The sequence below is a fragment of the Sphaerodactylus townsendi genome, linkage group LG06 (assembly GCF_021028975.2).
Source record: "Sphaerodactylus townsendi isolate TG3544 linkage group LG06, MPM_Stown_v2.3, whole genome shotgun sequence".
Lineage (NCBI taxonomy): Eukaryota > Metazoa > Chordata > Lepidosauria > Squamata > Sphaerodactylidae > Sphaerodactylus > Sphaerodactylus townsendi.
Genome location: NC_059430.1, coordinates 33,937,595 through 33,965,327, shown reverse-complemented (window position 1 = coordinate 33,965,327; position 27,733 = coordinate 33,937,595). Strand labels below are relative to the sequence as shown.

The following is a 27,733-nucleotide window of genomic DNA, read 5'->3' as shown; positions in this document are numbered from 1 at the left end:
GCATGTGTGCCCACATGTGTGGCTGAGAGAGAGGGTGGTCGAGTGGAGGGCAGCTGCAGGGTCAAGGTAGGCTTGCTGGTTGGCTGCTTTTCAAGGCAAGATGTATATTTTTAAGGAAAAGCAGCAGTGTGATGTGGTGGGTAAGGTAGACCAGGTTCAAATCCTCACGCATACCATGAAAGCTTGCCTGGTGGCCTGGGACCAGTCACACACTCTAGAGCACTCAGGTTGTTCCCTATCAGCTCTTCAACATGGTGGGTAAGGTAGACCAGGTTCAAATCCTCACGCATACCATGAAAGCTTGCCTGGTGGCCTGGGACTGAAGTCACACACTTCCTGTTAGAGCAGTGGAAGGTGGTTTCCAGATGCTCGTCAGGAACTATTACTCCTTAGTCACTTACCAGCATTGGCCACTGGCCATGCTGACAGAGGCTGATGGGAATTATAGTTCCTGAACATCTGGAGAGCCGCAGGTTGCCTACCCCTGCTCTAGACCCTGACCCTGGTTCTATCCTTTTCAACAAAAAAAACCTAAGTCGAATTGTAACTACCTAGTTCTGTTTTAGGTAGGCACTGGAACCCAAGTGGAGCATTCTAAAACAAAGATGGTCCAACACGTGGTGAATGAAGTTACAATTCTACTTAGTTCTTTTTATTGAAAAGGGTAGAGTATTTGGATAAGAGACCTGCAAAGGATACCAGGATTGAAGTGGAGGTCGGCAATGGCAAACCATCTCTGAACAACTCTTGCCTTGAAAATGCCACTAGGGGTCACCATCAGTCTGTTGTGACTTGATGGCAAAAAAAATTGAAACAATTTCAAGTGCAGGTGAATGTTGTAATTCAACTCTCTTACGTTTTTAGAAAAAGTAAAAACTGTCTAGGAAAGAAGTTGCAGGCTAGATTTTTGCATAATGTTCAGGAAGATTTTCTAAATTGGGGAAGGCCATCCATAAACATCTGGATCGTGTGATCTGCAGTATCAATATAGTTCTTATACAGGCAAGGTCAAATGGAAAGGGAGGCTGTCACTCCGACTGCACTCTAATGAAGGCTTTTTCTTCCTTTTTTTGCTTCCCCAGAAATCAAAGATGATAGCTGCAACAATACTTGTCACACCAGCGCTAAGTATGTACGACATCAGACCAGTTAATTGAAGTCAACTTTGCTTGATTGACCACAGAACTATTTTTGAAGTGTATGGGTGGAAGGGGGGAGGTCTCAGAAAAGAAGCGGCAGCAGCTAGCGTGGGGATTTTGCATTGCTCATTGACTAGAACTATTACCGCCCACACTGATCCTGCTGTTCAACCGTATGGATTAGTAAGGCTGGGCAAGGGAATCTTCATCGTCTCCCCAAACTTTATGGGCACCAGGTACTCTTTTAGCAGACCTAATCATCTTTTTTTCTTTTTCCTTTTTAAAAATTGTATTATGCATGCCAAAAACATAGCCCACGAAAACTTCAGTGAAATAAGCATGCAAGCTACGAATACAGTACTTTAGTTCACAATTCAGTGAGACAAGCAGAATATGAATAATTAATCACCACCTTCAGTCATTTCCCATAAACTAAAATTAATTGTCCATCTGGTTCACCATTTGTCTCCAAACATCACTATTTATTTAAAGGCTTTCTTTTTAAGCCATCAATTTATAATACAAAAGCACTGGGCTTTTTAACGTTTCTTCCAATGTATGTCTTTTTTCTTTTTAAAAACACCTAAAAGTTTTCCATCTAGCTTAAAAATGAAGTTTCTCTAGAGGTATCTTGTGGTATGCACATTAGTGGTTATATGTGGTCTGCATCTATGCTGCACACAAAAAAATACACAAAACTGTGTCATGCAAATCTATAATGTAGGCTTTTGCAAACCCAAGGGAACCCCAACTTTGTAGAACAACACCAAATGTTTTTAACTCATTTAACTCATGGGGGTCAACTCATTGGTCAAAAAATATTGGGTGGCAAACTTTGATGTGTAAAAATGTGGTAGTTACAGCTGTCACATTAAGCAAATGAGACTACATCAGGAGCATCTGGCGCCCAGTGCCCCCGAGCGACTTTCCCAATGCTGAAAGGAGTTCAGGAATAGCTTGGTGTAAAGAAGAGATAAGCTTACTGCCTACTCTTAACAAAGAAACGTGGGTTAGGATTTTGTAAAAATGCACGCATAAATACAGAAACATAAACTTCTTAGAAAAATATATTTTAAAGTTTATTGAGAGCCGCTCCTGCTCAATAAACTCAACTGAAACTGCATATGCAAGATATAATTATAACAGTTTAAAACATTCAGTAGCGTAGTTTTCCTTACAGCCAATGCAAGCAGAGAATAACAATAAATATTACTGATAAGACTAACTGGCAACAATTAACAAGTTGAAAATACTTCAGATAACAGACAGTATATCGAAACAGAGTAACAGCAGTGAAAACAAAGAGAAAAAGATAGATTCTAATGAGAGCATTGAAAGGTAGTTGTACATAAACTACCCGTCAGGTGGTATGAACAGACCAATAACGTTCTCTAGGAAATTCGCTGAGTCAGCTTGGCCAACAGTCATAATTGCTAACAGATGTAATTACTTACTAAGATGATTAGGGTCCAATTCAGAAAGAACATAGTTTTCAGCTGGGCATGACTTTTAGCTGACACAGCTACAGACTGGAGAAATTAAAATGATATGACCAATTTCTCCACACTTGGCTAGGCAAAAAGGCCAGTTGAGAAGAAGTTCTGGGAAGAAAATGGTTGCAAGTAAAGATGGACAGACCAGGAACTACAGAGAAGGAAAAAAGAATATGCAATAGGCAGGGGAAGTTAGGGAAGCACACACATAGAGTGTTGAAAAGCAAGAAAATGAACAGAGTCCTTGAAGGACTCTCTGATGTATAACTTCAAATTTTGTTCATAAAATGTCATATCAGCACGGACATAGGTAAGGGGGCTTCCTGGGTTCAACCCCCCCCCTTGCAGCTCTGCCCCCCGCTTGTGGTTTTTTTTGTATTTTTAAAGTGTTTTTTCAGTTTGTGGCCTGTGGAGGTGCTGTTTTTAGGCTAGCAGCACCAAAAATTTCAGGGATTTTTTGGGAGGCTCTCCTGATGATACCACCCAGGTTTGGTGAGGTTTGGTTCAAGGGGTCTATAGTTATGGTCTCCCAAAGGGGGTGCCCCATACCCATTGTTTTTAATGTTAGCTAATAGAGGATGGGAGCTACACATTTGAGGGTCCATAACTTTAGTTTCCCTGAACCGAACTTCACCAAACCTGGGTGGTATCATCATGAGAGTCTTCTAAATATACCCTGAAAGTTTGGTGCTGCTAGCTTAACAATTGCACTCCTGACAGCAGGCATCCCCCCAAAAAAAATTTCCCCAGATTCTCCTTTTAAATCCCACCCTTTCGGCATGGATTTAAAGGGAGAATCTGAGGTTCCCAGTTTAAACATTGAAAGTGATACTGTTTCAGGGTAGGGGATAATCCACCCCAAAACAGCATCACTTTCAATGTTGTTTTAATTGGGGACCCCAGATTCTCCCTTTAAGGTGGATTTAAAAGGAGAATCTGGGCTCCCTAGTTCAAACACCATTGAAAGTGATGCTGTTTGGGGGTCGATTCCAGCATCACAGCAGCCGCCCATGGAGCGCAAAACTCAGATGTTGCACCAGACTCCATTTTCCCTAGCTCCCCCTCTGCACGAACAGGAGGGCAGAAGGGACTGCTGACTGGGAGGCCAGCAGGTGCAGGGATGCAGGGTGGGCGGGGCAGGGGAGTCTGCTGTCCCTGGCCTTGGACAGCTGCTTTTATAAGCACTGAGGCCAGGGCCGTGGCTTGGGGAGGCATGGCCACACCCCCAAGGGTGAATGGGGCCGTGGCCACACACCCCGAACCCACCCCATTAAAAAATCTATACCTACATCACTGCATATCAGTCACCAGATCATATAGTCCAGATCCATGAGTTTCCCTGAGGAGATCATATACTTCAGATTCATGAGATAGACATTGCTGGGCCCGACCCTGGAAAGTCCTCTTCTATCAGGTGACATGATGGAGGGCAGACAGGACCAGAACAGATTAGATTTTTATTCAATCATTTGACCAGCATATACAAATATAAAGGGCTAACAACAATCATAATTGGAGACCCTGGAACATTGTATTCTACTTAGAACGTAAAGAAACTTTGCCACTGAAATATTAGGAAAATTAACTAATGAATTGTTAGGGCTACTGAAATAACAAAGATGACCAGAGCACCAGACCAACAGAGGCAATATTAGACGTTTCCTGACATCTCCATAAAATTCTTATCATTTAGCCTTTATTTGTCATAAACAGTATAAAATCACATCTAAATCGCATCAAAATACAAACTTGCAACACATAACAAATGAAGTGTCTCCATAAAATTGACAGTGCAGGAGAATGTTTGAAACCGAGTTTATCTCACTTGCGTGAAAGAGTGCTGCCCGTACTGCAGACCAAGTCTGGCTTTATAAGTACTAATTATTCTTTTTTTACCATTTTAGCTGCCTTCTCAGTCCTAAAGGGATATCATACTGCAAATGTGCTTCTGGCTTTAAAGGGAATGGCACACATTGTACAGGCAAGTAGATTTCCTTCTGCTTGCTGCTCTGATGATTGTCAATTTGGGGAGGGCGGACACCAAACATTTTCCTGGGTTAAGTTGAGAAAAGGAATTGTTTCAACTGCATTTACAATGAACAGTTTGTTTTTGAAAATGCAAATTCACAGGAAGAAAAGACTTTTTGAGATCTAGTGTGTTATGCACAGTTGTTGGGTTTGTGCAAGGCCAGATTTGGATTCTGGCCAGGGGCATAACAAGGCAGCCCTGGGCAAACTGTAGCCCTGGGCAAAACCTGAGTTGGATGCCCCCCCCCCCCAATGGGCGGCCACTCCACCACGACCAAATTATTTTTGCACCAGGACATTGGTGCCTACAGGGGGTGAAGTTTTTCGACATATCAGCACTGAAATTTCAACATATCATCAGGAGACTGTCCTTGTGCTACTTCCCAAGTTTGGTGAGGTTTGGTTCAGGGAGTCCAAAGTTATGGACTCCCAAAGGGGGTGCCCAATCCCCCATTGTTTCCAATGGGAGCTAATAGGAGATGGGGGCTACAGTTTTGAGGGTCCATAACTTTGGCCCCCCCTGAACCAAACTGCACCAAAATTTGGGGGTATCATTAGGGCAGTCTCCTGATGAGACCCTGAAAGTTTTGAGACTGTGCCTTCAGAAATGTCCCCCCCCCCAGCCTGCAACCCCCCATTGACAGCAATGCAGAAAACTCAATGCAGAACAAAGATTCTTGGGCAAATTTCTGGGATGTTCCTGCAGGGGGCGCATTTTTGGGATGGTATCGGCACCAAAATTTCAGGGTATCATCTGGGAAACTGTCCTTATGGGTACCCCAAGGGTTTGAGTGCAATAGTTTGTGAAGGGTCCAAAGTTATGGACCCTCAAAGGGAGTACCCCATTCAACATCTACCTTTTGCTAAGGAGATGGGGCTGCCAGCTCTTTTGAGGGTCTCCGATAACTTTGGACTCCCTGAACCAAACTGCACTTAAAACCTTGAGGGTGCTTAATCCTTATGCGACAGTCTCCAGATGATACCCTGAAAATTTTGGTGCATGATATGTTCAAGAATGCCCTCCCTGCGTTAGAACATCCTTCCAAATTTCTGCGCCAAGAATCTTTGTTCTGCATTAGAGCTTTTTCTGCATTGCTGTCAATAAAGGGTTACGCACGGTTGGGGACATTTTTGAAGGCACAGTCTGAAAACTTTCAGGGTCTCATCAGGAGACTGCCCTAATGATACCCCCCAAGTTTGGTGCAGTTTGGTTCAGGGAGGCCAAAGTTATGGACCCTTAAAACTGTAGCCCCCATCTCTTATTAGCTCCCATTGGAAACAATGAGGGATAGGGGCACCCCTTTTGGGAGTCCATAACTTTGGACTCCCTGAACCAAACCTCTCCAAACTTGGAAGGTAGCATAAGGACAGTCTCCCGATGACACGCTGATATTTTGGTGCTGCTAGCCTAAAAACTGCGCCCCCTGCAGGTCACAAATGGAAAACCACTAAAAATACCCAAAAACGAACCCAGCATTTTGATGCCCCTCACAAGGTGATGCCCTGGGCAGCTGCCCACCTTGCCCAATGGGCATTATGCCAGTGATTCTGGCCCTTTCCCCACTTTCCTTAAGCCCCGCGCTACTCTCCTCAAGTAGCGCGGGGTCCAGCTCCCTTCCCCACTTCAGGGGCGGCGAGAACGCAGACGCCCCGACGCTTCCTCTCTCCCGCCCCCTCGACGCGCGGAATTCCTGGTGCCTTTTGAAATGGCGCCTTTTGACGACCCTGCACAGAGCGTGGAGTCGTGGGGAAGCCAGGGCGTGCGCCAGGAATTGCGCGTGCCGGGAATTGCCCGCAGCAAACCTTGGGCAAAGGTGAGTGGGGAAAGGGCCTCTGTCTGTCTTCTGTCTTTCAGAAAGCCTGAGTGGTATTGCCTGTACTTGGATGTTTGCAAGTGCTTACATACAAATAAATAAATATTATTGTTGGCCTAGTGCACAGCGGAAGGACTAGGTGCCAACTCACCCTTGCTAGAACAGGAGGTAACTGCTTGCAGTATAAGAAAAAGAAACACTCAGACAGTAGATTTAGTTCCAACAGGAATACTTTATCTCTTGTTTCTCAGAGGAACAAAAATAACAATAACTATCCACTCTCTACTCTGACAACAATCTGAGCCCGAACCTGAAGATGAAGGAGAGGTACTGAATTGGGTATGCAGTCTTCTTATATAGTTTTGTCCAGCAAATCATTAGCTAGATGATCTAATCATCCTGGCCTGTGACCTTTACAATTCTGCTGACTGTTACATGCCCAATCCTTGCAGTTGAACAGAACATAGACGACCTTTACAATTCACTGCTGACTGTTACATTCCAGTCATTCTAAGACCAGCATATGACCACCTTGCAATTTTCAATATCCTGACACCTTCTCATATCTGGTTGGAATGTTTGCCTCATTACATAATATTTACAAACAAAATAATTACAAACAAAGTCATTCACATTATTTACACTCATTACATAGTTAGTACATAGTCAGTACACAGAGTTACTTATTTCCGCTCCTTTGTACGGAGTCCTTGCCAAATTGTACATCCTGCTAAACCCAAACCAAACACCAAGTCATTATGTTTTGTATTGGTAATGGCTTTGTTAAGATGTGTCGGCTATGTTTGCAGATGATTCACAGTACTGCAACTTAATCATATTTGACTGTATCAGTTGTTTTTTGTTGCGGAGATTTCACATTACATGTTTTAGTCACGACACCGGGTTTTGGAACATACCATGGCTATACATGTCTGTGAGTCTTCAAAAACTGTTATAGGTTGTTCACATTTCTCTGCCGGTCTTTTAGCATGACTGCATAACCATTGTAGCTCATTGCATGCCTCATTAAGAGCCGCATACTCTGCCTCAGCAGTTGAAGTGGCAACCGTTGTTTGTTTCCGAGATCTCCAACAAATCGGATGGCTGCCATATTGCATATAATAACCACTCACTGACTTACATCCTGAGTCCTCTGCAAATGAGCTGTCCGCGATACACCACTAAGTCCTTATTGTTTTGGTTAGAAAAGTGTAAACCATAGTTAGCAGTTCCCTTCAAGTAACGAATTACTCTTTTTAGCCCCGCCAGTCTTTCTCAGTAGGTTTTGCAACTGTTCTACTTAATAAACCTACAGCAAAGCTATGTCTGGTCTTGTCCAGTTAGCAATGTGCAGCAGGCTGCCAATTAAGGAACGATATAGGTCTTGCCTTTCAAATGCTTTGCTGTTATCTTGCTTACAAAAATCAGCCACGATTGGGGTTTTGTGCCACTTTTGGCATCTTGCAGACCAGCTTTTTGTATGACACCCTCTATCTTTTGTTTTGTGTCAGAAACACATCCCTTCTTCAGATTTACTGACTTGAATGCCAGGTATTGCTTTAGATACCCCAAGTCTTTCAGCTTAAAGTGTTTACTCAACTCAGTGTAAAGTTGTTTGATTTGGTTGTCTGTTTTGCAACCACACAGAGATCATCAACATAAATCATCAAAATGATACATTCATCACCAGTACCTCTGGTATATATACAGGCATCGGCCACACTTTGGTCAAATTTCATTTCACATAATGCTTTGTGTATGCACCTGTTCCAACATCTGGCTGACTGTTTCAGCCCGCATAAAGCTTTGTTGAGCTTTATAAACTTTATCAACTTGTTCATGCTCATAACCTGGTGTGGTTGCTTCATGTATATGGTCTCTTGCAAATCTGCATTTAAATAAGCTGTTTCAAAATCAAAGTGCCTCATTTTAAAGTCTCTTTGCTCAGCCAGAGCAATCACTAATCTCATGGATTCTGCCTTTGCAGTGGGTGCATAAGTCTGATCATAACTGTCAAACTTTGTTTGAGAGAAGCCTTGTGCTCGACTAATCTTGCTTTATATTTGTGCAAGTCCCATCAGACATAGGTTTACGCATGCAATACCCATCTTGCACCTATGATCGGCTTATCAGTAGGTTTATCAACAATGTTAAACACTGTTAAGTTCCCCAAGGATTCAAACTCATTGTCCATAGCCTGATTCCATTTTTCCTGTTCCTCAGGGGGACATTTCAACATATCATGGAAACCGTGTGGTTCTGTCCCTAATTGGCACTACTCTCACTTCTTGTACCATAAACCTTTTTGGTGGTATGCCTTTATTTGCTCTTTCTGATCTGCGTGGTATAGCTATTTCTCCAGTTTGCTCAGCCCCCCTCCTCTCCCTGGCTTCCTTCCTGATCACTATCACTGTTCTGTTGTTGCTTAAGGCTCGGAGCAGATGTGTGACCTTGAACAGGGAGTGGGGGGTTGTGTGCTGTCACTAGGTACTGTGTCATGGCTTACTGGTGGTAAGAACACTTCAGAGTTTTGATGCACATGTTCCCAACCTGTATGCTTTTCAAAGTTGGTACCCTGCGCGGAGATAGCAATTCTTCCATGACCCAATGAAAATCTATAGCCTTTTGGTATTCTGGCCATATCCTACAAAACGCAGTCTCTGCCATTTCTTTTGTCCTTTTTTCCGTTGCTGTCTGGGAATGAGGACGTTAGCAAAACTCCCAAATATTCTAAGGTGTTTCAGGGAAGGCCTTTTGCCAAACATTCTGAAAATGGTGTTTCATTGATACTTGAACTCCACAACCTGTTTATTACATGTGTGGCAGCTAAGACAGCCTCTCCCCAGAAATGGAATGGAACCTTGGCATCATTTATCATGCAATCCCGCATTGTTTGAAGAATGCCTAGTCTCCTCTCAGCCACGCCATTTTCAGCCGGGCTGAACGGATTTGTTCTCCTGTGGCTAATACCTTTCTGTGTCAGCCATGGTTTGGAATTTGTTCCCCATGAACTCACCGCCTCTGTCAGATTGCAGGCAAGCCACCTTGTGAGGGAACCTCCGTTCAATCATTGAGACCCATTCCTTAAGCCTTTGTAAAGGCTTCATCCTTAGATTTCAACAGCAAGCAGTAAGAATATCTGCTATAATCACCAATCAATGCAGAAATATATATCGTAACTCTTCTCGCTGATTGGAAAGGACCAGCTAAGTCTGCATGGACTAGTTCAAATGGTCTTTCCATTTGTCTGTAGCTCTTTTGGGGATTGGATAGGATTTCACCTTAACCCCACTACAGACTGAACAGTCTAGGAATGCTTTGCAAAGGCTTTACACTCAAATCACATACTTTTGCCAACTGCTTGATGGTGGCAAAACTTGCATGTCCTAGGACTCTGTGAAGATAGTGCACACAATCATCATGCATAGGCTTTATTAGCTAGACTTGAAACATTCATTACATTTTTTCATTTTGCCTTTATCAGTCATAACATACATTTTGTACTTAGAGTGTACCTTTTGCACACTCTATGTCATTCTGCCATACTGTACAACCCTGTCTATCAAATATAGTTTTGTACCCTTGTTCAGCTAAACTTGGGACGCCAACAAACAAAAATCCAGTCCAGGAACACACAACACATTTTGCAACTTTTTACCTAGGCATGGTAGGTAGGCAGTTCCTTGCAGCGTAACAGCAGCTGGTGATCCATCGGCCAAGCTGACATGCTTCACACTTGCCTTGGACTCCTCAGTCAATAGGTGATGAGCATTTCATTTACATGCTCTGAGCAGGCAGAGTCCAAGAGCCAGATGGGTTGGTTTCTCTGGACATCGGTTCTCAGCAATGCGTCAAGTAGTGCTCCTTCTTTCCTCTTCCCTCGTTGTCCTGGCCTTCTTCTCCCCTTCACCTTCTGTGGGCATTCTCGAGAAGATGATTAGTAGAGCCACAACGGAAACAACGCTGAACTGCATATGACCTTGGACAGTTCAGGGGAAAGCTGGAGTTTCACTTTTACCCCTGGAAACAGCAGGCTTCTCTCTGCCTCTGGCTTCACGGCAAAACTCTCTTTGTTTCCTGGAGCTCCAGAAGCCCGTGCAGTCACATAGTCTAGAGTCAAATCATCTTCCTTTATGCTCTGCATACTATAGACAAAATTGTCCCAGCTGTCATCTAGGGAAGATAGTACAATATAGGCCCTATGCTGTTCAGTGAAAGTCATGCCTCTGTCTTCCAGCTCGGCGAATAGTGTCGCAGCTGTTGGACATGGTTGGCCACATTTTCACCTCCTTTCAGCTTCAAATGGTATAAACGTCTGGTCAAGATTACCTTGGAACCAGCAGTCTCAAGTGCCTGGTACAGGTCCTTCAACACCTTCCAGCAGTCAGAAGCCTTCTCAGCAGCCTCGTAGATAGATGAGCTGGGAGTTTTCCACAGCCAACATTATGGACGCCTTTGGCTCTGGCATCTGCCCCTCTGCTCTGCTGCTGTGCTCTGGGTTCGTGGGGTCCTCGACTACAGCCCATAAATCTTCACGTATGAGAAAGCTCTGCATTTTCACACTCCATGCTGAGTAGTTCCCTGCAGTCAGCCGTTCAAAAGGCAAACTGCACATGGTGGATGTCATCGTGTCACACTGCCTGACCTCTCTAGCTTCAGTGGTTAGGATACTGGGCCCATAACCAAATTGTTGGCCTAGTGCACAGCGGAAGGACTAGGTGCCAACTCACCCTTGCTAGAACAGGAGGTAACTGCTTGCAGTATAAGAAAAAGAAACACTCAGACAGTAGATTTAGTTCCAACAGGAATACTTTATCTCTTGTTTCTCAGAGGAACAAAAATAACAATAACTATCCACTCTCTACTCTGACAACAATCTGAGCCCGAACCTGAAGATGAAGGAGAGGTACTGAATTGGGTATGCAGTCTTCTTATATAGTTTTGTCCAGCAAATCATTAGCTAGATGATCTAATCATCCTGGCCTGTGACCTTTTCACTTCTGCTGACTGTTACATGCCAATCACTGCAGACCCAGACAGAGAGGCTCCGACCTTTACAATTCTGCTGACTGTTACATGCCAATCACTGCAGACCCAGACAGAGAGGCTCCGACCTTTACAATTCTGCTGACTGTTACATTCCAGTCATTCTAGACCAGCATATGACCACCTTGCAATTTTCAATATCCTGACAATTATTGGGGAGGCAAGTGTGTCTCAGTGGTAGAGTATCTGCTTGGCATGCAGAAGTTCCCAAGTTCAGTCCCCAGCATCTCTGTTTAAAAGGACCAGATAGTAGATAGAATGTTGACAGCAGCTAATTTCTCCTACTCTTCCTTGTCTCCTTTAACAAAGGAGAAAAGGGAGAGTAGGAAAAAATCATCCTGCTTAAGCCCATGAAAGGCCAGAAGCCTGTAGGGCAGCGGTTCTCAATCTGTGGGTCACAACCCCTTTGGGGGTTGAATGACCCTTTCACAGGGGTCGCCTAAGACCATTAGAAAACACATATTTCTGATGGTCTTAGGAACCAAGACACAAATAATTTCATGGCTGGGTGTCACCACAACATGAGGAACTGTATTAAAGGGTTGTAGCATTAGGAAGGTTGAGAACCACTGATGTAGGGGAAACCCTGCAGGGGGCATGAGTTTGGATTTGTCTTCTCATCATTCTTCAAAGAACATCAGCTTGTAGTTTTTACATTTTCTGTCCTTTTGCAGCCATTGACGCATGTGAAATCAGCAATGGAGGTTGTTCCAAAGAAGCAGAATGTAGACGAACCACTCCAGGAAACAGAGTGTGTGTTTGCAAAACAGGTTACACTGGAGATGGAATAGTCTGCCTTGGTAAGTATCCACTGTATATGTATAGATCTTTGACCACAATAACGAGTACTTGTTAACATTCAATCTATTCCAGGGATGTATTGTGTGCATTAATACAATCTGGGGTAAACTCAATGAGGAAATGAGAAATTTCTGGGAAGTTACCATTGGGGATGTTGGTTCATGTTCTTGATCTCATCTTAGAAATAATTGAAGTATTCATAAAGCAAAAGTGGCACAACCTAGTATTTTCAAGTAAATAATGTAAAGTGTAATTTGTTTCAAAGTTCCACGCCCCTGGTGTCAAGATATCTTTACCTCAGGAATATGGGTTGGGACTGGTGTTTTCCAACCTGTTCATCAATGACCTGGAATGGGGATGAACAGTGAGATGGCTTAGTTTGCATATGACACCAAATTATTAAGGGTGGTTAAAACAAAAATGGAATGTGAAGAGTTCCAAAAGGATCTCCCAAAACTAGAGGAATGGGCATTAAAGTGGCAAATAAGATTCATTGTGAGCAAGTGTAAAATGATGCACATTGGGGCAAAAAAATCCCATTTTTACATATCCACTGATGGGAACTGTGCTGGCAGTGACAGACCAAGAGAGAGATCTTGGGGGTAGTAGTAAATAGTTCAATGAAAATGTCAACCTAGTGTGCAGCTGCTCTGAAAAAAGGAAATTCCATGCTGGCCATAATTAGACAAGGAATAAAAAATGAAACTGCTTCTATCATATTGCCCATATACAAGTCTATGGTGAGACAACTGTGTACACCATAATTGAAAAAAGATATTGCAGAGCCTGACAAAGTGTAGAAAAGAACAATCAAAATGACTGGGAGGCTATAGCAACTGCCCTATGAGGAGTGGTTAAAACAATTGGGGTTGTTTATCTTAGAATAAAGGGGAGTCAGGCGAGATATAATAGAGGTCTATAAAAGTATGCATGGTAGAGAGAGTGAACATCTGCTGGAACTGCAGGGTGAAAGATTCACAGCAGACAAAAGGAAGTATTTCTTTCTTTAACTCATAGTTAAAATGTGGAACTCTCTATCCCAGGTTATGGTGATTGCTGCCAACTTGGAAGGCTTTAAGAGGGGAGTGAACATATTCATAGATGATAAAGAAATCTATGGCTACTAGTCAAAATGACTGGAACTCGTAGCTTCCATTGTTAGGGTCCCTTAAATGCTGTCTCGTGAGAAATGAAAGAGTGCTCATCTTTTTCTGCTTTTCTCATTTGATTTCTTAAAGAAATTAACCCCTGCATAACAAATAATGGTGGATGTGACAAAAATGCAGAATGCACTCATATTGGACCCAATCAGGTAAGCAACTGCAACAATACATCTTGTATGGTAGACATTTATTGGTCCCGGGGAAATGTACTGTAACTATGCTTGTCTTGTTTGTTGAAGATTCTCCTATTCTATATATCGGGGTCTTGGCTGGACAGAAAATGGCTCCCTGGTAATTCTCCATGGAAGAGTAGGATAGGCATGTGATGCAGCATCCTTGCTAAAACTAAGTAACTCTAGGTTGGGTCAGTAACTGGATGGGAGACCTCCTGGAACCTATGCTTGTGTCCTTGAATTTGCATGGTAAAAGAAAGACCAGATATGAATGTAATAAATAATCAGTGATGAATCATAGGCTAACCATAGCAAACAATCATTTCAAAGCTACTTTATATTGAAACCGAAAATTGGTTTGTCTAGTCCAGAACTGTCAACTTCAACAGGCTCTTCAAGGCTGATAGCTTTTCCAGTTTTGATGAAATTCCTCTAACTGGAGATGCCAGGATTGAACCTTATTAATTCAAAATATGAGCTCATCTTTTGAGCTGTGAACCCCTTCTGATTATTTTGTTTTTAACTATGAAATATTGGTGCTGTTTGGTGTGGTGTAGCATAAATGCCAGTTGATAGCAATAATAAACCACCAGGTCAATTTTTACTTTTGCCATAAACTGTCTGGATAGACCTAGGCTCCAATCTGTCATCATCTTGCCTTTAAGAAGTACTGAAATATGTGAAACATATTAAACACTTAGCATTTTTACATAGTGTGTTTCCTCTGGTTGTTCTTTAAATTTTGTGAAGAATCCTATGACATACTAAGTTATCTGAACACAGGGAAGAAGAGAAATACAGTATTAAGACTAAAATCTTTCTTTACAAACTCATTTTTGAAGATTCTAAAACATCTTGGTGGGCTAACTAAATTTTTCATGAGTAACCAGGTATTTGCATCCCTGCTGGAATCCAAGAATAAACTAGAGTAAAGAATGAATTCCTGTCTCAAAAATTTATTACTTTTTCACTACAACTTTTCCTTAAGAAAAATCCTGAAAGCAAAACATTCACTAGCTGAGCAAAGGTACTGCTAGATTATGTGTTTTGCATAGGAGAGAAGGAAAGTTTCAAAGGAGACCTGAGTTCAGAATGAACTGAATTATTCTTTGTCATGTTTGTGTATTCACATGGGTATTGCCAAATAGAATCTATGTGATCTTAAAGTATTTTTAAATCTCATTGCGTATCTTGATTTATTTTTGTTCATGACAGGCAGTATGCAACTGTTTGAAAGGATATTCTGGAAATGGCAGTTCATGTGCTTACATCAGTTTATGTTCAATTGTGAGTACTTCGATAGTAGTGAAGTTTTTGTTTACGGAATGGTTTTGCTTTGCATCTGTTTCTTCTGAAACAGAGGCTCATTCTGCACATGCAGAATAATGCACTTTCAAACTGCTTTCAGTGCTCTTTGAAGCTATGCAGAATAGCAAAATCCACTTGCAAACAGTTGTGAAAGTTGTTTGAAAACGCATTATTTTGCGTGTGCGGAAGGAGCCAGAGATCCACAGTTTGTTCAGGGCCCATCCTAACAAGGACATATAAACATCAACATGCTGACGTGAAAGAACCAGCTGCTGACCCTTGTATCTGTCTCCCATTCAGTTGTACACCATTAGAGGCAGCCAACGTGCTGGATCTTCTCAAAGCTTAAAATGAGGACTTGCTGCTAAAACATAATAAAAATAGAGAACCTGATGAATTTGCTCTGGGATCATTCTAACCTTCTCTGTGGGCTTTTGGATACTTACTGCTTGTGGAGCGGTTGTTTGCTTCACAGTCTGATCTTCCCACAGTTTTCTGTTTGCAGGGGAAATCTTCTGCTGTGAAGTGTTCTCAGCCGCACTGACTGACCCGAGCTGCCATTTTGCCCACCAGTCACTTCCTTTTCGTTTCCGTTCAACCTCCCTCTGGGGAGGCTGCCTGCCATCTTTTTTTTGTTTTTGTTTTGTCTGATGCTGGCTTGGGTCTATTGATAAAGCAACAGACCCTAGGTGTCAAACTCGTGGCCCTCCAGATGTTATGGACTACAGTTCCCATCATCCCCTGCCAACATCATGCTGGCAGGGGATGGTGGGAACTGTAGTCCATAACATCTGGAGGGCCGCGAGTTTGACACCTGTGCAATAGACCATGTCAGTTTCTAGATGGTGGGAGAAAAATTGGTGGGGGGGAGGTTGTCTTCAGCACCAGAAGTGATTGTTTCGTGTCAGGGCAGTGCTCTATGGTTCACCTGAGTAAATCATAGAGTTTTGTGCCAAAGCAATGATGTCACTTCCACTTTTTGCGCAGGAGGTAATGTCAGACTTTGGTGTGTCTCCAAGCAGCTCATTCCCACCCCCCACCCCCAAATAGTGATGGGGAGGAGGCAGTGGTGGGATTCAAATAATTTAACAACTGATCGTTTACAAGCATCATTTTAACAACCGGTTCTGCCGAAGTGGTGCGAACCTGCTGAATCCCACCACTGGGAGGAGGGATTTACAGTGTGTCCTGAAACAGTGGCAGGAACCCTACCCGCCACTTGGGACTCCTTTCTCACTATAGTGGAAGACCTGCACCACACCTCAAGTACTGGCATTCATTGAAAACTGCTGTAGTAAGAAAGTTGTAGGGAGAAACTGTCAGACAGGGAAGAGCTGAGTAGCAGCCCATTCAAAGCTTTTCTTCAGTAAATTGCACTTCCAGTCCAGATTTGTGCAACAGAAGGTTTGTACTGCTTGACATTTGAATCCCCCTTTCAAACATCACAAAAGAAATGAGAGTGTTCTTTGCAGAGGGCTCTCTCTGCCAGCTTTTTGCCTGTTTCAGTAATCATAATGTTGTTTAAATGCATTTTTATAGCGTATTTTTATAATGCTTCTTGTATTAGTGTCATTCAGTCTGGCAACCAATCTCTGTGAGGCTTAACTTTGGAAAGAGCATTAACAAAAACCCCAATCGCTTAACTTGATCCACAAGAACAAAACCAAATCTGGTGACCATAATCATAATCTTCAGGCTCCATTCCCAAATTCTGTTACCATACTTCATGCTGGTTTGTCAGCCAGCCTTGACTTTTTTCCACTTCAGTTTTGACAGCCAACTTCTAGAAGGGAATTCAAAAGGAAAACCAGTCATGGAAGCTCTGCAGCTTCCATGTAAGTCACAAGCAAGATGGTCAAAATTTACCTGCCAAAATGCCTATATGTAGCACTTCTATTTGGCATTTCTGTCTGTGGCTGTGTGTCTGCCTTTGAAGACACAGTTGCTGTGCATTTTTATTGCACTTCTTAAGAAATATTTCTGCTTTGCCCAGCAATCAAGCGACAATATGGTATTGTGTGAAAAATGGAATTCTTTCCTCTCCTGCCACTGAAAATGGTGAAGTCTATCTGGAATGCTATTTGTCTAAGTGGCATATTTATTAATTTAATTTATTTAAAATAGTTTTCTTCCATCTTAATTGCAAATGAGATTTTATTTCACATTGTTGCCTTCTTGACAGAAAAATGGTGGTTGTGGGGAAAATGCATTTTGCAATGATACTGAAGTAACTGAAAGGACCTGTACATGTAGACCCGGTTACATTGGTGATGGATTTACTTGCAGAGGCAGCATCATCCAGGTAAAGTATTGTTTTATCAAAGTTTTATCAGGCAACCTGTGTTTAACAACTGAATTAAACTTAAGTAGGATCCACATTTTGTTGGGGTTTGTGATATCCAAGTCAATGATATCACAATATCCAGTGATGTGTGGGTCTCCCCAGGTGATGGGGCTGGAATTTCCAGTAGAAAATAAGGGAATAGTAAGAAAATCCTCTCCTCAACCCACTAATCCCATAAAACTCCTTTCCCAGCTACTTGTCTCTCTAATTCTGCCAAAACACATCCAGAACTGCAATTGGGGGGTGGGCGGCGCTGGAGGGAAAAAACTTATAGAGGAGAGCAGATAGAGGGGAAATAGTTAAGCATATACTACACCCAGTTGTTCTTCTTCTGCCCAGCTGCTGAGAGAGGGATAGAGGGGAGAATAGCATTGCCAATACCAGGCTGCCAACCTGTGGTTGATTGACTGGTAGAGGGTACCTTGACAATGAGGTAATGACGTTGCCGGCCATGTGATGACCAGAAATGATGTCACTGTGCTGCTGGTTCTAGCATTCTGCCAGAACCTCATGGTTTAAGCATAGAGTTTTGACTGAATGCTCGAGTTTCAACAGCAAAATGATGGTGTCACTTCTGGTTGCACAGGAAGTGACATCAGGACATTGGTGATGCCCTCCTCCATTTTCCCTTCGTTTTTCTTGTGCTACACAACTGAGTAGAAGGGATAACACTATGTCAATACAATGATATTCTAATATACATTTAATTGAAATGTATTCTTTAATAATCTTGTTTCTTTTCCTTTAGTGTTCCTTGCCATGATTAACAATTATTGCTCTATTCATGTTATCAGGAAGCCGAATGATTCATTTTGTTATATTTTATTTGAATCAGGGTCGTATGGGGGTCCGGATGGTGCCTTTATTCAGGGATTCACGGTGGTTTTCTGTACCTCTGCTCCCCAACCCACAAATAGCCTTACCCCCACTGATCTGGAGCTATTTAACAACAGCCTGACCTGCCACCAAACATGCAATTTGGTTCAAAGTGACCATCTTTATGGTATTGTCTGCACTGCATAGGCAATTTTTAAAAAGAAATTAACATTTTATCATGTTGCAGCTTTCTACATGTTGATCTTGTTGATTCTGATCATTCTTTTTGTTGTCATTGAAGGAACTTGAGACGGGTTTGAACATTAGAATTAAATATCTTCTTCGGGTAAGAAAGTTGTTGTGGTTCACAAACTGACTCCAGATCATAGACTTCGTTTTTCATACCTGTTTTGATGTATCTTAATTAAACATGCCCTGACCTGACTGACTCAGGCTAACCATAACTCATACGATCTGGGAAGCTAAGCAGGATCAGCCCTGGTTAGTACTTGGATGGGAGACCACCAAAAAAATCCAGAATTGTAGAGCCATTTCTCTTGCCTTAAGAACCCACAGGGTTAAGTCAGCTGCTACCTGGCAGCATTTTCCATCGCCAACTAAACATCGTTGGTAGAGTGGTCCATATTTGGATGATCATGCTAATTATAGTTATTTAATTAACTATGTGATGTTTGAACTGAGCCATAGGCTTTCTATGTGTGATTGAAAGGGTCTATTTGCTACAGTATTGTAGATTTGACAGTGGGCCTTTCCCCACTTACCTTCTGCTGTGCGCTACTCGGACCAAGTAGCGCGGGGTCCCGGGGCACTCCCCACTACAGGGGCGGCGACAATGCAGCTGCCCCGACGCTGCCACGCCCCCTCAGTGCGCGTCATACCTGGCGCTGGGAAAAAAGGGCGCCTTTTGATGACCCCGCGCAGAGTGCGAGGTTGTGGGGAAGCCAGGGCACGCGCCAGAAATGATGCGCGCAGTGAGTAGCGCGCAGCGACGGTGGTAGAGGGAAAAGTGGGGAAAGGCCCAGTGACAGCCTAAATAGATGTAAAATACATACAGTGCATTTCAATGGGCTTACACTAAAGTAGCTTTCTTTAGTATTGCACTGGTAGAATTTTTTCCCATTTTCTATTAAATGGGAAGAGGCTGAGTTTGGGGATAGCAACAAAAATACCACGGCACTTCCATGCATTCATTTGAAGGTGTGAGTTTCCTATTTTAGAGTTATGTTTCACTTTTTTATGACAATCCAAGTGTTTTGCATCACACGTGTACTTTATGTCAGAACTGATGTTCTTTGGGAAATATCCTGACAATTTCAACATCTCCTTGAGTGAGTCAAGCCTAAGTGTTATATACAAATATCTAAGCACACAAAAATGTACAATTCAACCCTGTGGAACACTCTGTCGAGCAGTGGCGTTCCTGCCTAGGGACAGGGGGTACCCTTTGTCCCCGGGCGCCCCCCATTTGGTCACATGGGGGGGCGCCAACATTTCAGGGTCGTTTGTGTGTTTTTTAATGTTTTAAGTGTTTTTTCACGTTCCGGCCTGCAGGGGGCGCATTTTTAAGGCTAGCGGCACCAAAATTTCAGGGTATTATCCAGAGACTGCCCTGATGATACCACCCAAATTTGGTGATGTTTGGTCCAGGGGTAGCAAAGTTATGGACCCCCAAAGGGGGTGCCCCCATCCCCATTGTTTTCAATGGGAGCTAACAACTCTGAGATTGGGCTACCCATTTGAGAGACCATAACTTTGGTCCCCCTGAACATAACTTCACACCAAACTTGCGGATGACATCATAAGAATAGTTAACAGATGATACCCTGAACATTTGGTGTCACTAGCTTTAAAAATACACCCCTTCCAGGCACCCCAATAAATTTGCCCAAGATTCTTTGTTTTGCAGTGACTTTGCTCCATTGTAATAATGGGGGAATTTCTGAGTGTGTAGGCAGGCTGCATTTTTTTTGAAGATAGAGGCACCAGACTTTCAGGGTGGCTCCAGGAGGGCCCTCCTATGGTAGCCATAGCATCCAGGTTTGAAAACCTTTGGCTTCTGGGGGGGGGGGTTCTAATTTTATGGGCCCCCCAAGGCTTATTTTGTTTCCCCGCTCCTGCATAAGAAAGCCTGGGGGCTGAGTCTTCCTTCTCAGACCTCTCTCCAACCCCCCCCCCCCCCACTCCAGAAGCAAACCTCACCAAGCTTGGATGCTATTACTCAAGGCCATTCCTTGGAGCCACCTTGAAAGTCTGGCACCTCTATCTTCAAAAAATGTGCAGCCTCAGCCTCAGAAATTCCTCATTAGCTACCAATGGAGCAAAAGTCACTGCAAAACAAAGAATCTTGGCCAAATTTTTTTGGGGTGCCTGGAAGGGGTGTATTTTTAAAGCTAGTGACACCCAAAATTTCAGGGTATCATCTGTTAACTATTCTTATGATTGTCACCCACCAAGTTTGGTGAAGTTATGTTCAGTGGGGACCAAAGTTATGAGATCCCTCAAAGAGGTAGCCCCCATCTCAGGTTAGCTCCCATTGAAAACAATGGGGATGGGGGCATTCCATTTGGGCGTCCATAACTTTGCTGCCCCGAACCAAACATCACCAAATTTGGGTGATATCATCAGGACAGTCTCTGGATGGTACCCTGAAAATCATGGTGCTGCTAGCTTTAAAATATGCTCTCCCTGCAGGTCGAAAATCTCCAAAATACCCCCCCAAAACTCCAAATACCTTGCATTCGCATTTGTTCATATTTGGGCAGGACATAACCGGACAATTTTTTGTCCGAATGTGCCCAAATTTGCCCAGATTCCAGCCAAATCTGCTATTTGTTTCATCTGAATCTCCAACCCTCAAAAGTGATGTTGTTTCAGGGTGGGGGAGAATCCACCCCCAAACAGCATCACTTTCAATGGTGTTTAAACTAGGGACCCCAGATTCTCCCTTTAAGGTAGATTTAAAAGAAGAATTTGACCTAGTTTAAAACACCATTGAAAGTGATTCTTGTTTGGGGTGGATTCCACTGGAGAGGTAAGTTTTAGAGAGATGATGCTGGACATTTGTTTTGGTAAATGTTTTACTGGGGTGATTTGTGAGAGATTTACATGCTTAATACCCACTTGCACTGGCTTGGAGTTGTTTTCTCAGGCTAACAACCTACCTCATAGGGTTGTTGTGATTAGGAAATTAGGAAAAGAGTTGGTGGGGGGAGAGGCCATGTATGTTTTGAGGGAGTGGGGAGGTGTTTGGTGGGCGGGAACAAAAAAAATCATTGTTTGGTCATGGTGGGGGAGGGTGGCCGCCCATACGCTGGGCTGGTGGGGCTACCAAACTCAGGTTTGTCCCCTCGGCCAGTGTGTGCCTGTAGGTACGCCCCTGCTGTCGAGTGAGACCAAGATTCTGTAGAACCTTTCACAGTTCCACAGGGCCTGTAAGCCAAATGCCAGGCATATGGCTGAGGCAGCAATATTCTTCTCACTTTTGGCCTTCCCCTTCCCTGCACTCCACCTATAATAATTTTATTTTAGGAAATTTGAATTATATTATGGGTGCTGGTATTTGAGACCAATGGATTGAATTTCACCTGGACCAAGATTGTTTGTGTGGGAAATTTGATATTTTTAAAGTAAACTTTAAATTGTATCACCACTTTGATCTTTCTGTTAGCGTGTAAATTGTAAAATTGGATTGTTTTAAATATTGTATACTGGCTTTCATGTTATGTAATTACTATGTTGTTAAGTGTCTCAAGGCCCAATGGAGGGGTGGTCTATAAATTTAAATAACAACAACAACAATATGACTGATTGAAAAGGGTGCAATGAAATTTCTGTTAATTCAGTCTAAAGGACCTTTTTCATTAGGTTGTACTGGCAATTACTGTGAGCAGCGGCCAGAAAGCTTTCAAGCCATGTAGATTCTAGTTAGCCAGACCAGCAGGATTTGCGTCCTCCAGCACCTTTGAGACGAACAAGATTTTTGGGGCACACCCTGAAAAAAATCTTGTTGGTCTCTAAGATGCTACTGGACTAGAATCCTGCAATATGGTCACAACCCCAAATCATGCCTTCCACAGCTCTCTGAGTGACATAAAAAAGAAAGTCCTACCAACTCCTAATAGAGAATTCAAATGCATTTTTAATGAGGATTTCCAGAAAACCTAAAAAAGTTTTTGAGGAAACAGCCTTTTGGAACCCGAAACAGTAGCGTTGCCAACCTCCTGGTGCGGCCTGGGGATCTTCTGGAATCACACCTGACTCGATTCCACTGAAGAGAATGGCTGCCTTGGTGGGTGGACTGTATGGTATTATACCCCAGGAGTCCCTCTACTCTCCCAACCCTGCCTTCCCCAGGCTCTACTACTAAATTTCCAGGAATTTTCCCACCCAGAGTTGGGAACCCTAAATAATAGGATGGTGGTCTGTCAGATATCATTGCTTGGCATGGGACTGGAATTTGGTATTGTTTTGTTGCAGGATTCTGGTGTCCAAGCTTTAGAAGGGCCGGGCCCTTTCACTGTTTTTATACCCCAAGAGAAAGCAAGTCAATTGACAGTGAGTAAGCAAAGATCAAAACTGCACTAAATTATTTTGGTTCATGTTCTATGGAGGGTTTTTTCCCCCTCTTATACTTGTCATTAATTTTTCTTTTTTCAAAGATTTACGACTGGATCACAAAAGGTGTGTTCCCCCAGATCCTTCGCTACCATATAGTAGCCTGTAGCGCACTTCTCTACAACGATCTGACAACTGATAAAAACGTGACTACTCTCCATGGAGAACAACTCAAGATCACTTTCTCACAGGTAGCTAAATGTACAATTTCGCTTCCACTTCTCTTTGTGGAAAGATAGAGTATATAAAATGTTGCTTTAAAGTCTAGGGTTGTTTCCGCACGGCCGTCGAGGCGCCTCCACGCCGGCAAGAATTCTGCCGGCGTGGAGGCGGAGGCCGTTCGCGATCACCAGCTTATCGCGGGCGGCCTCCGAGAGGCTGGCAGACGGCAGTAGCGGCTCCAAGCTGGAGCCGCCTCTTCCCCCTTCCCCGTCCCACTCACCTTGTAAACCCCGCCGCCCGCCTGCTGGGCGTCGAAGTCCCGCCTTCACGCATTGTCCTCCGACCCCTGGGCGAGGCTTCGATCGGTAACCAGCAGGCCTAATTCGACGGGGACAAAGGTGGAGTGGGACGGGAAAGCAACAGCGTATGTTCCCCTCGGGCGGCCTGCTGTTCGCACCGCGCCGCCGGGAACACGCTGTCAGGGGAAAAACAACCCTTTAAAGGGTTGTTTTTCAGGCCGGCTTGACGCCGCCCTGGGGGAGGGGGAGCGACGCCAGGTCGGCGCTGCTGCTTAGCAGCAGCGCCGCCTGTGCGAATGGCTCCCTGGGGACGGCGTTTATCCCGTCCCCAGGGCGCCATTAAAGGGCCGTGCTGAAATGGCCTAGGTACTGCTGCCAACAATGAAGATGGGTTCTTGGAGGAGGGAGAGTAGCAGGGACATTTCTTGCTTTCCTCCTGTCACCAGAGGCATGGTGAAGGCAAAAGAGTTAGCTAGTCCCTGAAAGCCTCTTCATGTTTCCTGAACATATAGATTCTGATCATGGCTACACAATGGGCAAAGGATGCCCTAGGGATGTCCCTAGGGATGCTATTTGCCCCACTACACATATTCAAGATCACATGCACTTGAATTTTTTTTTACATTCATCATTGTTGATGATGGTATATTTGCAACAGCAAATTTAAGGGGCAAGCAGAACATTTTTTGCACTTTGTTTTCTGCACAGAATTATGCCAAGAAGTACTGAGCTGCATCAAGATGAATACATCTGGGGAAAAAATGGCTTTTTTAAAATTTGCATTTCAGAAGGGACATAAATACCAGTTTGTTTGTTTTGGAGTGGGGGATCTGAAATTATTCTGGTACATATTTCCTAGGGGGATTTTTCTGGGAGACTGAAGTTGCTGTGTTTTTTTTAACAAATGACACTAAAATTGCAGCTGAGTCAGTGCTGCCTGTCCATTAAAGACGCCCAAGTTTCAACTGAATCAGACCAAAAGGTCCATTTCCATGATCCCTAAACAAGGTGCCTTGAGCCTATAGGAAAAAAAAATTCCATGCTTTCTCTAAGCAGAGAATAGCAAAACATACCACAGCAAGCAACCACGGGTCAAAAGCCTCCCAATTCAAACAAAACCACCAATCCCAATGGAACCAACATCAAACCACAGAACCCAGGGACAATGCAGCAGTACAAGCCCAACAGAACTAAATATCAAACCAGAGAATCCCAGAAGATCCAACCTGACAAACTCTTATGTATGATGCCATTTGCCTATGAGAGTTGCCTTCCTCCCTCCTATTGCCAGGAAACCTTCAAAAAAACAAAAACAAAAAACCCCTGCACACCCAGCTTTTAACACCAGCATCCAATATTCCCGAATATTTCTAGGAATACTCAGAATTGGGATAATGATCCTGATGTATTGATCCAGATCTTGAATATATCTATATCTGTACATCTGTATATGTATTTATTTTATCAGTTCACATCCACCAACATCCCCTTGTGCTGTACAGAAGCTAGGGTTCAGTTAAAAGCTACTCAGCACTGAGGGAGCTTCCTCTCCATTCCCTCTAGCCATTACAGGTGATAGGCAGCTGGCTTATATGAACTCCCTTTATCAGTAGACACTTCTCAGTGCTCGCCATTTTTCCCCTTCCCATCTAATTTTTAAAAAAATCTATTTGTTTTAAAACATTTTTAAAGTAGTCAAACCCATGCCTTTTTACTTATTTTAAACTAAAGACTTTGGTCCAAGCAGCCACCAGCAAGTGATCTAGAAAAACTTGGGATGCATTCACACTTTCTCCAAGTTGGAACTTGGCCAGCGCTACTGCCAGATTCATATGTTTATTGCAAGGAGCAGCAGTGGCGTAGGAGGTTAAGAGCTCGTGCATCTAATCTGGAGGAACCGGGTTTGATTCCCAGCTCTGCCACCTGAGCTGTGGAGGCTTATCTGGGGAATTCAGATTAGCCTGTACACTCCCACACATGCCACTGGGTGACCTTGGGCTAGTCAAAGCTTCTTGGAGCTCTCTCAGCCCCACCTACCTCACAGGGTGTTTGTTGTGAGGGGGGAAGGAGATTGTAAGCCCCTTTGAGTCTCCTGCAGGAGAGAAAGGGGGGATATAAATCCAAACTCCTCCTCCTCCTCCTCCTCCTCCTCCTCTTCTTCTTCTTCTTCTTCTTCTTCTTCTTCTTCTTCTTCTTCTTCTTCTTCTTCTTCAGAACAGTCTATTATGCAACATTTCTTTGTTCTGAGCATCTTCACTCCATGAAAAACGTTATTGTCTCTGCTTGCCTTTTTAGAATTCAGTATTTTTAAATGGCAAAACTAAGATTTTAACTAGCGATATAATAAGCACAAACGGAGTCATACATACCATCGAAAACTGGCTGGTTCCACAGAAGATTCAAGATTTTCCAACTTCTAAGCCAAAAACTGAGAGGGTATGTAAAAATTACTTTTAGATTGTCCACTCGTTAAAAAAAATTTCAGCAAATGAACATTTTTAATATAATTTTTATTGTTATACTTATTAAAAACATTAAAGAGCTTATTGTTATCCTTATTAAAAACACTAAAAACATTAAAGATCCAGTAGAATAATTATTATATGGCTACACTGAAATAAGGATTAAATTCCTCAAATAAGTTGATATTAGGAAATATTATGAAATAAGTGATGTAACTGTTTTGATTTAGAGGTAACGTTATGTAAGTTTAGATGTCTATATGTCTGTTAGTTATAGTGTTGGCTTTCACCTTTGTATTTGTATATGTAAGTGCACTTTCGTATGTGTATCTGTATGTGCTCTTTTGTATGTGTAGTTGTGTGTGCACTTGTTATCTATATATGTTATATGCATATAAGTTCTTTACTGTTCCAGCAAATGTGCTTGATGAACATTTCATCTTCCTAGGAAAGTCTCAAAATGGTTGCAGCAAAAAATGGCTACATCATGTTTGCAAATTTGCTAGAGGTAAGGCAACATAATTTTGTGATTTGGCAAACTATCCCTCTGCACAATACCGTCTAGCTGTGGTGTGGCGGTGCCTGTGTTCCATAGATTAATTTGCAGCTACCTTGATGGAGAAAAATCTGTTTTATTTCAGAGCGCTGGCTTGTTTAGCTTCCTCAATGATCCTGCTCACCAACCAGTCACCTTGTTCTGGCCCACTGACAAAGCCATCAGAGCTCTGCCTGCAGAACAGCAGGATTTTCTATTTAAGATGTCGAACAAAGAGAAATTGCAGCAGAACCTGAAAATCCACATCATTAGAGATGTCAAGGTAGACATTTTCGGTATAAACTTTTCCTGCTTATGTAACTAGGGCTGTCAACTCTGGGTTGGGAAATTCCTGGAAGTTTGGAGGTAGAGTCTGGGGCGGGTGGGGACTTCAATCAGTATACCCTCCAAAGCAGCCATTTTCTCCAGGGGATCTGATCTCTGTTGTCTGGAGATCAGTTGTAACCAGAGGTGGGATCCAACCAGTTCTCACCACCTCTCTAGAAGTGGTTACTAATTTTTTCTGAGTGCCGAGAAGGGGTTACTAAAGCAACCTCCCTGCCCAATAGGGACTGGAGGTGTGTGTGTGTGGTGGCGCCACTGTTTGAATCCCACCACCATCGGAACCTGTTATTAAAATTTTTGGATCCCACCACTGCTTGTAACACTGGGAGGTTTCCAGGCCCCAGGTTGGTCACTCTGAATTGTGTATTACATGTTTCTGTTCTCTAATCTCTCTAAATCACAATCTCTCTACTATCTCTTTCATAGATTTTAGCCTATGCCCTCCCTACGTCCAGTTTACTGACAACAGTTCAAGGCTTTGATCTCAGTGTGACGTGTGGTAATAATAACAATGAAATTGTAAGCATTGCAGATCAGCAAATTAGCTGGTCAGTGGTTTTTTGATTCTGTTGATACCAAGGTTTAAATGTAATGTCATACAGGTCTGCCAGTCTGTTGATATGAGACCGATGGCTTTAGAACTGGTGCAGCTCAATCAGAACCAAATATGGCTATTTAAAAAGGAAAATGAAATCTTTACATCAGGTATTTTGGAGAGGCAGTTGGAACGCCAGAGAGACCAGAATGGGAAGGGAGTGGGGAGAAAAGTTTTGTTTTGACACTAAAGTGTTTGTTAGAAATTCTTTGCAGAAAAGGGAAATGGTAGAGGTGAACAGTTGCTAGTAATCCATGTGTGAACTATGTGCCAAATTATGCCAATGCTCTAAACCAAGCATGTTAGATGGTCCTCAGCATATTTAATACTTACTGCAAGACCTTGCATTTGGTGAAGCCCCACCCTGGTCCCAGGGTTGTGGGCCTCTGCCATCCCTCCTTCCCTTTCCCAGGCATTGGTCTGCCTGTCCTGACCCCCAAAGTCCTGGGGGCAGCTGCAGCTAAGCAGCCTTTTTACCCACAGCTTTCTTGGGCTTGGGACTTACTAAGCTGTTACCTCCTCCTTGCCATGTCTTCCGGTCCAGCCTCCCTTCCACCCTCACCTATCTCTCTAGG

The 27,733-nt window shown here is 43.2% G+C and overlaps 1 protein-coding gene across 3 annotated transcripts in view; it reads left to right on the top strand.

Annotated features, from left to right (window-relative positions):
* The window catches only part of STAB2 (stabilin 2), a 90,861-nt gene that overhangs the window by 38,861 nt on the left and 24,267 nt on the right, over positions 1-27,733 (top strand). For all 3 annotated transcript variants that reach the window (XM_048500422.1, XM_048500421.1, XM_048500423.1), the window contains exons 21-33: positions 1,083-1,128; positions 4,537-4,613; positions 12,195-12,320; positions 13,560-13,633; positions 14,873-14,944; positions 17,148-17,267; positions 18,427-18,471; positions 22,623-22,700; positions 22,805-22,951; positions 25,517-25,657; positions 26,132-26,191; positions 26,325-26,501; positions 26,990-27,082. In XM_048500422.1, the coding sequence (XP_048356379.1) occupies positions 1,083-1,128; positions 4,537-4,613; positions 12,195-12,320; positions 13,560-13,633; positions 14,873-14,944; positions 17,148-17,267; positions 18,427-18,471; positions 22,623-22,700; positions 22,805-22,951; positions 25,517-25,657; positions 26,132-26,191; positions 26,325-26,501; positions 26,990-27,082 (1,256 nt within the window). The remainder of the gene's footprint in view (positions 1-1,082; positions 1,129-4,536; positions 4,614-12,194; positions 12,321-13,559; positions 13,634-14,872; positions 14,945-17,147; positions 17,268-18,426; positions 18,472-22,622; positions 22,701-22,804; positions 22,952-25,516; positions 25,658-26,131; positions 26,192-26,324; positions 26,502-26,989; positions 27,083-27,733) is intronic.